This window comes from Monosiga brevicollis, genomic scaffold, assembly GCF_000002865.3.
Source record: "Monosiga brevicollis MX1 MONBRscaffold_46 genomic scaffold, whole genome shotgun sequence".
NCBI lineage: Eukaryota > Choanoflagellata > Craspedida > Salpingoecidae > Monosiga > Monosiga brevicollis.
The window spans coordinates 55,696-70,106 of record NW_001865083.1 but is presented as its reverse complement, the minus strand read 5'-3'; the positions used below and the strand labels follow the sequence as shown (position 1 = coordinate 70,106).

General features: G+C 52.4%; 5 protein-coding genes across 5 annotated transcripts in view; 1 reads left to right on the top strand and 4 right to left on the bottom strand.

Moving 5' to 3' along the window:
• Positions 1 to 17: 17 nt before the first annotated feature.
• Positions 18 to 3,204, bottom strand: MONBRDRAFT_34689 (uncharacterized protein; the record flags this gene model as incomplete). Its single annotated transcript, XM_001750671.1, has 11 exons — positions 3,028 to 3,204; positions 2,787 to 2,913; positions 2,559 to 2,720; positions 2,219 to 2,409; positions 2,074 to 2,139; positions 1,933 to 1,986; positions 1,645 to 1,835; positions 1,300 to 1,515; positions 960 to 1,183; positions 624 to 830; positions 18 to 281 (listed from the first exon to the last, which is right to left on the bottom strand). The coding sequence occupies exons 6-11, from the start codon at positions 1,959 to 1,961 to the stop codon at positions 18 to 20; spliced, it is 1,131 nt and encodes a 376-aa protein (XP_001750723.1). The 5' UTR covers positions 1,962 to 1,986; positions 2,074 to 2,139; positions 2,219 to 2,409; positions 2,559 to 2,720; positions 2,787 to 2,913; positions 3,028 to 3,204.
• Positions 3,205 to 6,631: 3,427 nt separating this feature from the next.
• On the bottom strand, positions 6,632 to 7,338 carry MONBRDRAFT_30229 (uncharacterized protein; the record flags this gene model as incomplete). The annotated part of the gene is made up of 3 exons (XM_001750670.1): positions 6,632 to 6,735; positions 6,845 to 7,115; positions 7,192 to 7,338. 3 exons carry the CDS (start codon positions 7,336 to 7,338, stop codon positions 6,632 to 6,634), a joined length of 522 nt encoding a protein of 173 aa, XP_001750722.1.
• Positions 7,339 to 7,972: 634 nt separating this feature from the next.
• On the top strand, positions 7,973 to 9,445 carry MONBRDRAFT_30228 (uncharacterized protein; the record flags this gene model as incomplete). Its single annotated transcript, XM_001750695.1, has 8 exons — positions 7,973 to 8,092; positions 8,193 to 8,291; positions 8,454 to 8,552; positions 8,844 to 8,948; positions 9,031 to 9,084; positions 9,162 to 9,222; positions 9,291 to 9,327; positions 9,352 to 9,445. 8 exons carry the CDS (start codon positions 7,973 to 7,975, stop codon positions 9,443 to 9,445), a joined length of 669 nt encoding a protein of 222 aa, XP_001750747.1.
• A 647-nt stretch (positions 9,446 to 10,092) lies between these two features.
• MONBRDRAFT_30227 (uncharacterized protein) lies at positions 10,093 to 11,586 on the bottom strand (the record flags this gene model as incomplete). The annotated part of the gene is made up of 1 exon (XM_001750669.1): positions 10,093 to 11,586. One exon carries the CDS (start codon positions 11,584 to 11,586, stop codon positions 10,093 to 10,095), a length of 1,494 nt encoding a protein of 497 aa, XP_001750721.1.
• Positions 11,587 to 13,830: 2,244 nt separating this feature from the next.
• The window catches only part of MONBRDRAFT_34687 (uncharacterized protein), a gene marked incomplete at both ends in the record, with an annotated part of 3,351 nt that continues 2,770 nt past the window's right edge, over positions 13,831 to 14,411 (bottom strand). Inside the window, one exon of the mRNA XM_001750668.1 lies at positions 13,831 to 14,366. Coding sequence (XP_001750720.1) covers positions 13,831 to 14,366 — 536 coding nt within the window. The remainder of the gene's footprint in view (positions 14,367 to 14,411) is intronic.

The window sequence follows — 14,411 nt, the reverse complement described above, 5'->3', positions numbered from 1 at the left end:
GCATCGCGCCTCCTCAATCAAGCTGTCGTAGAGAGAGAGAGAGAAATAAGAGAGAGAGAGAGAGAGAGAAAGAGAGAGAGAGAGAGAGAGAGAGAGAGAGAGAGAGAGAGAGAGAGAGAGAGAGAAAGAGAGAAAAATTGAAAATAGAGGGGAAGAAATTCAGCCTTGTCCTCCACAAACCCCCCTTCAAAAAAAGGCGTTTGAATTGTCAGACAAACCAAACGCGCGCGGACGGCTTGGGAGGGATAGGGTGAGGGGGTTGCAATTGCGAGCCAAAGAAGCTTTTTGCTCGGATGGACAGGGGTGACAGCATGACAGAGAACGGGCAAAGAACAAGAACAAAAACAAGAACAAGAACAAGAACAACAGGTTGTCAACAGTGGGACAAACAGTCAAATGTGGGAGCCACGCCGCGAGCCATGGGCACGAGCCTCCACTGCCCATAGTGGCTTATTCATCCACCTCGACATCTTCACTGACATCAATGTCTTCTTCCAGCTCGAGCTCCTGCAAGAAACACGGCCCATGAGCCCAGTTCCAAAGTCTCCATAGCCACATCCCTCTCTTGCCGCCCACTCGCCGTTGCCCTGCTCAGCTTTTGGGTCGAAATCCATCTGACGTACCTCGGCATCGTTCAGGTGCTTGCGGTATGCGTTGGGCGCAAAACGCAACGCCTTGACGCTGTCACGGTGCACCTTGAGACAAAAGTTGATGCGCTGATGGAAAGCCTCCTGTGGCTCTCCCGTTGCATACAGGTCAACCACCTCCTGCGACGTCATGTACTGCTCTGCATGGTTGATCTGTGCGTCAATCACGCCATCTCCAATGGCCTACACACACAACGATATCATGATTTTTGCAACAGTGGAAAAAAAAAAAAAAAAAAAGGACAACAAAAAAATGAAAAGAGAGACTTGAAGCAAATGAAAGCAAAAAAGATGTCGACCCAAAGCCCTTACCTTGGCGACAATGTACTCGGCTTCATCAGCCGATTCAAGGTGCAGCTTGGCAGCAACATCGGCGAGCGAAAGGCGCGAGTAGCTCAGGCTGAGCTTGCGAACACCCGTCTTGATGACACTGTGTCGCAGGCGCATGATCAGAGTAAAAGTCTCATCGGCCTTGAACTTGGCCCCAAACTCTTGCACAACCTGATTAAAGGTGCGCAGGTCACCTCGACGCACAGCTACGTTTCACAGGCAAGTGCGCCAAAGGTGAGCAAAATTGTCCCCACACCCGCGCGCCTCACCAGCCAACCAAACAAGGATATCAATCGTTTGACGAGACGACACAAGGACGCACCATGCGTCAACTGGTAGTAAGGCTCGAGCGACTTGCGCAGCGCCGGGCGACGGAACAGCTCGCGCTCGGGGATGTCACCCATGAGCAACTGCACAATCACCAATACTTTGTGCACGTGTTGCAAAAAGCCCGAGGCGCCCGATGGTGCTTTGCGCGTTGCCTCAATCAAATGCTGATAGGCCTCCGAGTAATCAAGCTGGATCGCCTTGATGCGACCTGGGTCCATCAAAGCGCACATACAAGCGTAAGGTGAGAGGTGGCAGCGCGAAAGACTTTGTCACAACGCAAAACAAACAAACAAACACCGCAAGTGCAAAATCATGGCTCGCCATGACACGCACGCACCAAGGTAATACTGGTAGCGAGCGGCTTCGGCATTTTGAGCGCTCTCCGGAAAGTCTGTCTTCGAGACCAACAGGTCGGCTTGATCATACAGACGATCCTGAAGCAAGGAGCGAAGGAGTGCATTGATAATGACCGCCTGTCCGTCCTCGTTGTTGGCCAAAGAGGCCTTGCGCAGCGCACGCTGGAACATGCTGTTGACACCACAAGAAAATCGAGCGAACGCGCGTGAGCTTTTGCGACGCAATATATAATGAGAATGCTGAAAATGGGCGGGAATGGGGCGCCTACCCGCGGCTGGCACTCGCATATCCTGGCATGGAAGAAGAATGCCCGTGCTCCAAGCTAGAAGCATCAACGAGGAGTGAATGACTTTCCAACACAGCGCGGGCCCAGGAAGTCATGCGCATGCCAAAGACGTTGTCAACTTACAACGTGGGCACTGCGCCGTGTGAGGCTATCAATGCGCGTCACCAGGGCCGTGGATACCTCGTTGGCCTATGGCGGCAGTAAAGTTGACGTGAGGCTTTTGGGTGTGCGTAGGAGCGGGCTCCACCCAATAATCCCACGAGCAAACCTCATCAAGACGCTGCTGGTCGAGAAGGAGGATGACCGTGAGAAGGTGGAGGTAAAGCTGAACTTCAACTTGACCAATGTCTGCGTTGGTGTTGTTGGTCGCGGGGCTAGCATCCTCCTCCGTGTCCATGGCGGAGCTCTCGGCCGCAACACCAAGTTTCTTGAGCAGCAAGGCACGGTCCTCACCAGATTCTATCCACAAAGGTGGCACCAGGCGCATGCGCAAAGGGTGAGCGGCCTTTGTCCTGCTGGAAACTTGAACACCAACTTGGAAAGACAAAGCACCAAGGAAAAAGAAAAAAAGGAGAAAGAAAGAAAAAAGAAAGAAAAACAAAGCTGACCGGCATCATCGGTGGCGGGCCAGAGTGAATTGAGGGCCTTGGCCAAGACTTCGGGGGTGAGGCGCTTGCGCAGCGAGTTGAGTTTGCGAAGCGCACGATAACTGTAGCGGGGCTCGTGTTGCTTGACCGACTCGCGGAGCAGCGTAACATTGCGCTCAATGTCTGAAATGTGCATACGGCCTTGATGAGCAAAGTGCGGATCAGAAACGCTTCCAGTTTGGCACTAACCTGCAAAGGCGAGCTTGGCGTGGTCCACCACGGTGTCGGCGCTTGTATCCATGGTCTCCTCCTTGTCGGCCACCTTGGCCTCTGGTGTCGTCTTGGCCGAGGCCTTTTTCTTCTCCGCCGTCGCCATCTAAAAAGGCAGACAGACCCGTCGTGAGCAGAAAAAAAAAACCGGGGCTCCCAGAAGAGACAAAAGCCCGTGCAGATAGACGTGAAACGTGGCAGCTTATCTGACTCGACGTACCGTTGCGGCAGAGAGTAGGGAAAACGAAAAGTCGAGCGTTGATGTGACTCGAGCAGATGGAGGCCTTGGATGCTGATGAGGGGGAAAAAAAAAAAAAAGGTGCAGTGAGCCGTATTGACAGTGGAAAAATGGCAGTGGGAGCAAAAGAAAGTGCGGCAGTGTTGAATGCTTTCCCATGGAAGACCAGTGCATTTGAAGGCGCAGGGGAGATGGTGCTGAGAACCTCGACTGCCCTTTGAAAGACAGCCACACGCAAAACAAACAGAAAAAGACCAACGTCACATAACCAGCCAAGCACAAGGCAAAGTGGTACAGTGACATGAGGACACGAAAGCACTTGACATGGATGCATCGAGAAAAACGGCAGGCAAGGAGAAGCATCAAGGCTGCAAGTGATGCACAGATACAGGATGCTGGGGCCTTGCGCTGCCGTAATTCGTCACGATACACGTCAACGCCACACACACACACACACACACAACGAGATGCCACTTTGCAGCTCCATTGAACAGAAGGAACAGGCCGTTAAGAGCGTCAAGCGCAGCCTTTGTAAACTTGAAAACATGAAGATGGGCAGTTGTCTGGCCACCAGGCCGGTGCTCAAGGCCACAGTCAAGGGGATGGCGGCCACCGCGGCGCTGCCGTTTCACTGACTTGAACCTCAAATCTCTCTCTCTCTTTTTTTTTTTTTTTTTTTTTTCCTGTTCCACTGGCAACGTACCGAGTCTGCGCGGAGACTGGGGCGATAAAAATGGAGACTGGGAGACACAAGAGTGGGTGGCGATTGTCAGCAATTTAAGTCAGACCTTCATGTCCTGTGTGTGTGTGTGTGTGTGTGTGTGCGAGATCGCTCACTGCTGCTATCCAAACGAACCTCTTTCAATTGTATTGGTCGTGAAAGAGCAGCCGCGTACCAAGCTCATACTTGCCCAAGACCACCAGCACGAAACCGCCAATGCTCCGTCGCACTCGAGATGGCAGAGCACACCGATGTCAAATGAGTCCCGGCCTGCCAGGAGGAGACGCGTTGCTCTCATGTCGAGCCCGCCTTGTTTGGTTTGGTGTTGGTTACATTTTTTTTCTGTAACTGCTAGCATCTTCTGCTGTTTGACATCGATTCGCGGGATCGGCATCAACGTCTGGCTGCTGGAGGCGTTGGGCTATTACGTGCGGGGTCTTGATCCCGCTCGCTTTTTGGTGATACAACAACTTTTTCCCTGACAAGTCTTTTGGTTTCAAGAGCACCTCTGCCAGTTTTTTTTTTTTGTGTGAAGGTCACCGATCTCATTTCCCGGTCGACGACGTGCGCTGCTTCAACCAATTACACCCTCCCTTTGCAACTGATCACCGGTGCTGTTTGCCAGAGCTAAGCTCTTTGGCGCATTAGGCGGGGGTGGGGGGAAGCTCAAGGGTGACTGACCTGCTGCCGTTTTGGAAGTCCGACATCTTGGGTGTCAGACAAGTTGTACTTGGAGGGGGCTCATGAGATTCGTGGTGAATAGAGGAGGCAAAAGAGATGAGTGATGCTGGAGTGCAGCTGTACAATGCCTGCTGGTCGTCAGATCCACAAGAGGCGCTGCAGCTGGTGAGCAGTTGGGACCACCAACGTATTCAAGATGCTGCCAAATTCAAATCGTTGGTACGTCTTATTCTGTGTGAAATTGGTAACGCTTTAAATTCGTCGCCGAATGTGGTGTCGTTTTGGTGTAACACGGGGGCATGCATGATCCCACAGTATAGCGACGCACCACTGCACAGAGCCTGCCAAAACGGTCATGTAAAGGTGGTGGAGATGCTGTTGCAGCACGGTGCAGATGCTAAAGCCAAGGCCAACGTCAGTACAATACCCCCCTTTACTTCTCTATGCTGGTGCACCTATGACAATGATGATGCTGTACCCACACGTAATGCTTCAACAGTATGGCTATACACCACTGCACTGGGCCTGCAATAGAGGTTATGTCAAGGTGGTGGAGGTGCTGTTGAAGCACGGTGCCGATACTGAAGCCAAGGAAGACGTTAGTACAGTACCTCCCTCACCCCCTTATGATGGTACAGACCTGTATCACATTATGCTGCACCTGTGATGCATCATTCCGCAGGATGGCTGGACACCACTGCACTGGGCCTGCCAAAAATGTCATGTTAAGGTGGTGGAGATGCTGTTGGAGCACAGGGTTGATACTGAAGCCAAGGACAACGTCAGTGCAGTACCCCTCTCTTCCTTCTTCTCCTCTTTATCGGTGCTCCTGCACCCCGTCTTGTTTCCTGCTGTATCTTCCTCCCGCGAGGAGCTCGTTCCTCATGGTCTCAAACATTGATCACATCATATAGGACGGCCAAACGCCGCTCCATGCAATTTGCAGTAACATCTCTGCCAGCCGAAAGGTTATCCGTCAGCTCTTGCGGCACGGTGCCGACCCAGATGCGAGAGATCTTGTAAGCCTTTTATCGCGATGCCGTCCATACCTTTGCCGCTGTTTTGCTGCACCCGCACTTGACAGCTGATGGCCTTCTGTGGCAGACGGGTACACGACCCTTGGATCTGCTTCTTCGCAGGGATCCCATCGAACCGGAGGTGGGCCTTTTTTTTAACTCGTGGTATTGATTGCAGAGGCAAAAGTTTGCTCAACGATGGACCTGTTTTGCTTGATAGGTGATTGAGGAACTATTGGGCGCAACCCGTACCCTTTGCTCCTATCAAACTGCAAATCCCACTGGTGCGAACCTGCTTGACATGTGATTGCTCGCATTGTCTTGTTCTCATTGGGTTTCAATGTTTCGGCAGTTCAAGGCTTGATTCATGCGGAGCAGATGAGACGCTGGCGGTGCGCTGCTGCTGTTCTCTATAGCATCGGCTGGCGCGTAGATCCTCAATTGTTCAATATCCAGGACCTACAAACACTTTGTGACTGCCTGGCCGCTCTACCGCTCGCCGCTCAAGCTGCAGCTACGAATTGAAATGGATGACGCTTGATGTTGGCTTGTCGACGCTGTGCAAACAAAATTGAAGCCAAACGGGCAGGCCGGGCTTTGCTTAACACCTGAAGCAGACCGCCGAAATAGCGTGGGATGCCACCTCGTCTCTCTATTCGTCATTGACATCAACTGATGACAATGGTGTTTTGATAAATGGCTGTGGCGCTGCGCGAGCTGGTGACGAGGGCGTTGAGCGGTGGTCCTGTTATGCGAGCGATCGCTACCGGTTGAGTTTGGGTAGGGCATCGTGGCGATTGTAGATGCGTGTCTAGTCGCCAGGGTGTTTGTACTGGGCCTGCGCGTACGGTCACATCGGTGTGGTGGAGGCTGGCGGTGTGCTGCTGCTGTTCTCTATAGCGTCGGCTGGCGCGTGGATCCTCAATTGTTAATACCCATGACCTGCAAACGCTTTGTGACTGCCTGGCCGCTCAAGCTGCAGCTACGAATTGAAATGGATGACGCTTGATGTTGGTTTGTCGACGCCATGCAAACTTCTGCTCTAGATGCCTTACAACCTGACCGTCAAGCTGACGAGGATGCCAAACAGGAGTGTCTGGCCATTCTGCAACAACAGCACTCAAGAGCTCAAACACAAGTGGATCAGGTGACGGCACTGACAGCGCTGTTACTCCAACACTTTCCAGCTCTGCTTGTCTTTCGACATCCGTATTAGAGTGTACTTGGAGCGTGTTCTTGTGCAAGTCTTGGCTCGATACGGCTGCGGTATGGCTGCTGGTCGTGAAAGAGCCGCAACATAATTGAAAGAGGCTCGTTTGGATAGCAACCGAGACGCACTGCCCATGTCGAGCAGCATAGCTTGGAGCAATACGGGCTCTACGCTTGACTTTTGATCGCGCGATTTCGTGATGGATGTCAACCTGCTGCGACAACAACTCGCATTTGCTGCTTGAGTTATGATGCATCGATGGCGGCAGAAGGTATCCATGGTGAGATGCGCCACTGCAGCCCATAACGCCGGTGTTGTTGTAGTTGTTGTTGCTGTACATGTAGTTGTAGTTGTAGTTGTAGTTGTAGTTGTAGTTGTAGTTGTAGTTGTAGTTGTAGTTGTAGTTGTAGTTGTTGTTGTTATTGTTATTGTTGTCTTGGCCCTTTTCTACAGGGGCAACGAGTGCGAATGTGTCGAGCCAAGGCGGTATCACCCCACCCACCAACTCACACACACACACACACACACACACACACACACACACACACACACACACACACACACACACACACACACACACACACACACACACACACGCACACACACACACGCACACACACACACACACACGCACACACACACACACCACACACACACACACACATGACGTTTCAAAAGAGCACACAGCCAAGGCGGATTTACATTTTACATTTGACTCACAAAATCTTCTTTTTTCTTTTTTTTCTTCTTATGTCAAAACCTTTGGTGTGGGTGTTGCACTTTTCTTCTGCTTCTCTGCTTCTGCTTCTGCTTCTGCTTCTGCTAGCATCGAGGGATCGGGATCGGGTCGCGGGTTGCGGGATCGGCATCGGGGTCTGGCTGCTGGTTGCGTTGGGCTATTGCGTGCGGGGTCTTGATCCTGCTTGCATTTTTGGTGGTACGGCAGCTTCCCTTGCGGTGAGGCCTTGTCGGTTTGGTTGAAAGAGATCCACTGCCACTTTTTTTTTTTTTTTTTTTCAGTGGGTGTGAAGGTCACCGATCGTGCGCTGCTTCAACTACCACCCCCCCCCTCCCCTTTGAAGCTGATCAACGGGGCTTTTGCCAGAGGTCAGTCGCTTGGCGCATCAGGGGGGAAGCACAAGGGTGACTGACCGGCTGCCGTTTTGGGAACGCAGATCCGTAACTTTGGATTGTCAGACGAGTTGTACTTGGAGGGGGCTCATGAGATTCCTGGTGGATAGGGGAAGCAAAAGGTCCCTTGAAGCGGATGGAGAATAGAGACAGAGAGATACCGATACCATGAGTGATGATGGAGCGCAGCTGTTCAGGGCGTGTGTATCAAATCGACAAAAGGCGGTGCAGCTGTTGACCAGTTGGGACCATGAACGTATTCAAGCTGCCGCCCAATACAAGAATTTGGTACGTATGCTGTTTGGTATGCTGTCAAGTGATACTGGCTACAAAGTGGATGTGTCACTGACATGTGGATGTTGTGTACATTGTGTGCATCTTCCTACAGGATGGCCATACAGCACTGCACTGGGCTTGCTTTAACGATCATGTCGAGGTGGTGGAGATGCTGTTGAAGCACGGTGCTGATGCTAAAGCCAAGACCAACGTCAGTACAGTACAGTACCCTCCTTCCCCTTTAAACCCCCTATGATGGTGCACCTGGACCACATGATGATGATGATGATGCTGATGCTGATGATGATGATGATGATGATGATGATGATGATGATGATGATGATGTACCTAATGCCGATGCATCATTCCACAGTTTGGCTGGACACCACTGCACTGGGCCTGCCGTGAGGGTCGTGTCGAGGTGGTGGAGATGCTGTTGGAGCACGGTGTTGATACTGACGCCAAGACCGACGTCAGTACAGCATCTCCCTCTTCCTTCCTCTTCCTTCCTTTTCCTCTGGCGGCTGCTGCTGTTCCCGCTGTTCGTCGCCTCTGTGCCGTCTTTTTGTCCTCTACACCCTGCTCCCCGTCCGCGTTCGTTCTGCCCCTTGCTTCTTTTCTTCTTTCCCCCTATCCCTGTTCTTTCACCGTTTCGCGTCCTCTCCTCGTCGGTGCTCCCTCCACCCCGTCTTGTTTCCTGCTGTATCTTCCTCCCGCCAAGAACTTGTTCCTCATGATCTCAAACATTGAGCACATCATATAGGACGGCCAAACGCCGCTCCATACAGTCTGCACTCCCATCTCTGTCAACCGAAAGGTTATCCGCCAACTCTTGCGGCACGGTGCCGACCCGGATGCGAGAGATCTTGTAAGCCTTCAACCACGATGCCTTTTTTTTTTACGCTATTCTGCTGCACCCGCAATTGACACCTGATGGCCTCTTGTGGCAGACGGGTGCACGACCCTTGGATTTGCTCATTCGCGGAGACCCCATCGAGCGGGAGGTGGGCCTTCTTTTTTTATTCGTGGTATTCATTGCAGAGGCAAGCTTGCTCACCGATGAACCTGTTTCACTTTGTAGCTAATTGAAGAACTATTGGGCGCAAGCCGTACCCCTTGCTCCCAAACTTTGAATTCCCAAGGTGCAAATTTGATTCACATGTGATTGTCCGCATTGTCTTGCTCTCATCGGATTTCAATGTGGCGGCAGTTCAAGGCTTGATTCATGCGGAGCAGATGAGACGCCGGTGCGTTGCTGCTGTTCTCTATAGCATCGGCTCGCGCGTGGATCCGCAATTGTTCAATCTTCAAGACCTACAAATGTTTTGTGACTGCCTGGCCGCTCAAGTCACACCTACGAATTGAAATGGGTGACGCTTGTGGTTTGTCAATGCTATGCAAACCGAAAATAAAGTCAAACGGGCAGGGCGGGGTTTGCCAAACGCTTCAAGCAAAACAGTCCAACAATCACCGAAATAGCGTGGGGAGCCACCTCGTCTCTATCCACCATGACATCAACTGATGACAATCGTGTGTCTCGGGTAGTGGCGGCTGTGGCACTGCGCGAGCTGATCGATCGATACCGGTTGGGCTTGGGTAGGGTATTGTGGCAATGGGATGCAGTAGATGCGTGTCTGGTTGCCAAGGTGCTTGGGAGCATTTGCAAGTCGGTTTGTGCGATATCTGTGTTGGCACGAACTTGCAAAGCTATACAGCTCACTCGTGTCTCCTTCTCCTCATCGTCAAGCCGACTTCAAATTTGACTGGGGTAGTCGAGTCGTCCGTGCCAGCTGTGGCACGACTTTCTTCATCTGGCGGTCGAGGTCAGTAATGTACATGACTTGTCAAGGTTCAAAAGTGGTAAAAATGTCAATTCTTCTTCTTTAAAAAGTTTGTACAGAAATGGCCGACCTTTTTTTATTACTAATTCGCCTGCAAACTCCGCCGCCTCGCGACTGCACATTGGATCAAAGCTGCACTAGTCACATGTCAATTAAAAATATCATGATCGGTCACGTCCGGATACTGTCTCGGAGTCTGTCGTTCTGTTGGCTATTGGAGGCGTACCACGCAATCGTGTTGTCGGAATTGCTGGCACTGAGTACGTCCAAATCACCGTCGTGGTCCAGGTCTGCAGCGTAGACTGAATACGCGTAAAGGGCGGAGGTCGAGATGACAAAAGGGCTGGAAAAGGAGCCTTGGCCATTGTTGCGATACCAAGCAATTTTGTTATCAACTACGCTAGCGCTGAGAACGTCCATGTCCCCATCTTGATCCAGATCCGCTGCGTAGACTGCCAAGGCATAGGAGGCAGTCGTAGTGATGACATGTGGCGCTGAAAACCCAGTGCCACCCTGGTTTTGGTACCATGCGATACTATTGTCGCCACTGTTGGCACTGATGACATCCAAGAAGCCATCCTGATTGAGATCTGCTGCATAGACGGATCGCGGGCTATCGACAGAGGAAGCAACGAACAGTGTCTGCGGAAACACGCCCGTGCCGTCGTTGCGGTACCAGGTGATCGTATTGCCAACTGAGTTAGCACTGAGGACATCCATATCTCCGTCGTTATCAAGGTCAGCTGCATGTACGCAGAACGCGCCGTTGGCAGCGTTGGTGATGACAATTGGGCCGGAAAAGGTGCCATCATTGCGATACCACGCAATGGTGTCGATACCATAGGCGGCGCTCAGGACATCGAGGTCGCCGTCATTGTCCAGATCCGCTGCGTACACTGAGCGCGCTTCAGTAGCCGCGTTGGTAATGGTAACATGATCATCAAATGTCCCGTTTCCGTTATTGCGGTACCACGTAATTCTGTCATCGATAAAGCTGGCGCTGAGGACGTCGCTGTCGCCATCGCCGTCCAGGTCTGCCGCATGCACTGACGCGATATCGACTGCAGAGGCCGTAATGACGTTTCGCTGGAAAGAAGAGCCGTTTCCACTGTTGCGGAACCACGCAATGGTGCTGTCCTCTATGCTGGCACCGAGGACATCCACGTTGCCGTCGTTGTCCAGGTCGACTGCAAGCACCACAGATGCTCCGTCGGCGGTGGTGGAAATGGCACGCCTCTCAAACTGCGGCACCAGTGATTCGAGGTGGAGCTGCACCAGCGATTTTACAACTTGCAGCCGCTCCAAGGCATCGACGCCATTAATCAGAATGCCATTGGTGGCGTCGATGAGCAGGTAGTTGTTGTCGCCGATGGAGATGGAGGGCTCGGTGACATTGCTCTGATGCTCGTTGGGTGGAGGCGGTGGCAGATCGGGGTGGAGCTGAGCCAACGCTTCAAGCAGGGTAAAGCGCTCGGCGAGATCAGCGCCGTTGATCAGGATGCGACCTGAGGCGTTGATGTGGAGGGTGCCGTTGTTGTCCACAGCAATGGATGGTGCATCGGTATTGGCCACAAGTGTCTCGGGTTCAGGCACGACAAATCCGGGATGAAGTTTGACGAGATCCTCGAGCACGTTCAAGCGGTCAAGGACGTTGACCCCGTTCATGTGGACGCCTGCAGTGGCTTCGAAGCGAAGGCCGCCGCAGTTGTCAACGGCAACTACTTGATCCCCGCGTGTCGGATCGGCTCCATATGAGGTAGTCACGCAGGTTCGACACTCTCGATCTGTCACGGCGTTTGGTTCGTTGTGCTCGTATTCAGTGCCATTGCATTGTTGCCAAGGGGTGCATGAGATGCCGTTCCTGCTCCCGCTATAGGGGTGATAGTAGCCCGCGTTACATTGGCAGACGTAGGCCCTATGGCCTGTGAACACGCAGGCCGTGTTGCTTCCGCAGTTGTCGGTGCCTGCGTAACAAACATTATCTGCGCTCGATTGTGTAGAATGGGTGAAGGACAAACGTCATGAGCCCTTCAAGCCGGTCAAGATGCTTGGCGATGGGTACTCACAAGGGTTGTATGTGAGAGTGACTGAGACTGAACCGCGAGAGAATCTCAGTGTACGGCGTTGCCGATACACATGGATGCTGCTCATGGTTGTCGAGCCTGCCTGATGAAGGGGGGAAGGCAAGTGCGCTTGTCAGGTCGAATCAGGAATCAAACATGGGGTGGGAAGGAAAGAGTTTGGCATTGATAGACTAACTGATTCGTCGAGTGAACCGACGTCAGCGTCGTAAGCGCGGACAGTTATCGATGACTAGCAGGTCAATGCAAAGCGTCACCCGTGCGGGCAAGGGCATGGCCCGGAATACGGCATGAGCAAGATAAATCAATGTCCAAGGCCGAAGGGGATGAGCACACGGCGAGCCACTGACGGTTCTAGAAACCAAAGAAATGGTAATCGTCTGTCCATTCCAGTCGGGGTCTAAAGGCCGAGCAAGGGAGCAACGAAAGGGGAGCAATAATGGAGGAAAGGGACGAGGTTGCGTGGGATCAGCTGAAGTAACACGGTCCGTATGGTGTGGTGAGGGCAAAGGCGGGTGAAGGCAAAGGGGCGCACAGTTGTCGTCTTCAATTGTGCTTGTAGTGTGGACGCGGTTGCCAAAGACAAATTGCAGATAAATGTCGCTTTCCCAAGCAACGGGATCTACAACGTACGGTCAAATGTCGTAAGCAGGGTAGGCGATTGCGGCACTAGCATCCCATCAAGAAAAGCTCACCAAGGTCATCAAAGCTGCCAGATCCTACGGACACTGTAAGAACATCGGCTGCCACATCTATGAGGTGCCATCGGCATCGGAGGTGGATCAGTCGTGATGGTTCTGTCTCTCTCTCTCTTTTTTTTTTTTTCATGAGTTCGCGGCGTGTGCCAAGATTTTTTTTTCAGCTTACCCCGACTCGCAATCGCCATGATTGCCAGCAACATCCATGCATGGGCATTGGCTTGGTGTTTGAGCCGCATCCTGTCGTCTGAGGCACTTTGGCTGATGTCCTCTCGCCGTCGATCGAGCTCCGGAAAAGGGTCGAGCTCCGGAAAAGGAAAAGGGTCGAGCCCCCCGGGGCCGGACAAGGAGCGGGACGAACAAAGCAAGGGTGCTGGTCTGGTGAACCAGCTAGTATGGCGTCTATGGACTGATGTGAACAAGGCGAGGACGCCTTTGCCAGCAACAGGTGGACGGTAAAGGGTCGGAGGAGCAGAGGATGAGAGACAAGCGAGATTGCCGAAAAAAAAAAAAAAAACGAAAAAGACAAAGACGACGATGGCGTCGATAAAGGCTTTGTCGACGCGGTCGGGGGAGAAAGAGTCGGCGGTGGCAGCAGCACCCGGGGAGAATGGGCCACGCACGGACCAATGATCAGATCTCAACACCAACGTTTAGATCTGAGGATCAGATCCGAGACCGCACGAGCCACAAAAAAGGACGACGGGCAAAGAGGAAGAACCAACACGCAGTATGATCACAAAGCACGAGCACAGAGGTCGGGCACAGGGGGCGAACGAGCGCAGGCGGTGATCGATCGCAAAGAGCAAGATCACAGAGGACGCGCGAAGATCGCACAGACACGGTGCAAGGTCAGCGTCAGTCCTCAGCGGTGCGACAGAGCGCAGAGAGACAAGAGGACACGCACGCAGAAACAGAAGAAGGGGCCAACAAGCGAGCGCAGACACAAGCGAGCCAAGCCCCAGGAACGCCCGCCCGTCCGCCAGGACACACACACACACACACACACACACACACACACACACACACAAGAGGACACGGGGCAGAAAGCGGGACGTCCTCTCGCTGTACGCACATCATGGGGCTCTCAATACGTACCCTGGATAAAGTGTGTGTATCGTATGGGATGCTCATTCAGAGAGAGAGAGATTGAAAAGAGAGAGAAGAGAGAGAGAGAGAGAGAGAGAGAGACAGAGACAGAGAGAGAGAAAGAGAAGAGAGAGAGGGAGAGAGAAGAGAGAGAGAAGAGAGAGAGAGAGATGAATTGATTTGGTGAGAGACAGAGAGAGAGAAAGAGAGAGAGAAAGAGAGAGAGCGAGAGAGAGACAGAGAGAGAGACAGAGAGAGAGACAGAGAGGGAGAGAGAGAGAGAGAGAGATGAATTGATTTGGTGAGAGACAGAGAGAGAGAAAGAGAGAGAGCGAGAGAGACAGAGAGAGAGACAGAGAGAGAGACAGAGAGAGAGACAGAGAGAGAGACAGAGAGAGAGACAGAGAGAGAGACAGAGAGAGAGACAGAGACAGAGACAGAGACCAAGACAGAGACAGAGACAGAGGGAGAGAGAAGAGAGATGAATTGGTTTGGTCGGTTTGAGAGAGAGATTTTATCGGATGTATGAAAAAAAATTTAATGTCACAATGCTGATAATGTGCTTTTTTTTTTGACTCTGTGCAGATAAAGAGGGAAAGTGCGCGCGCGTGTGTGTGTGTGG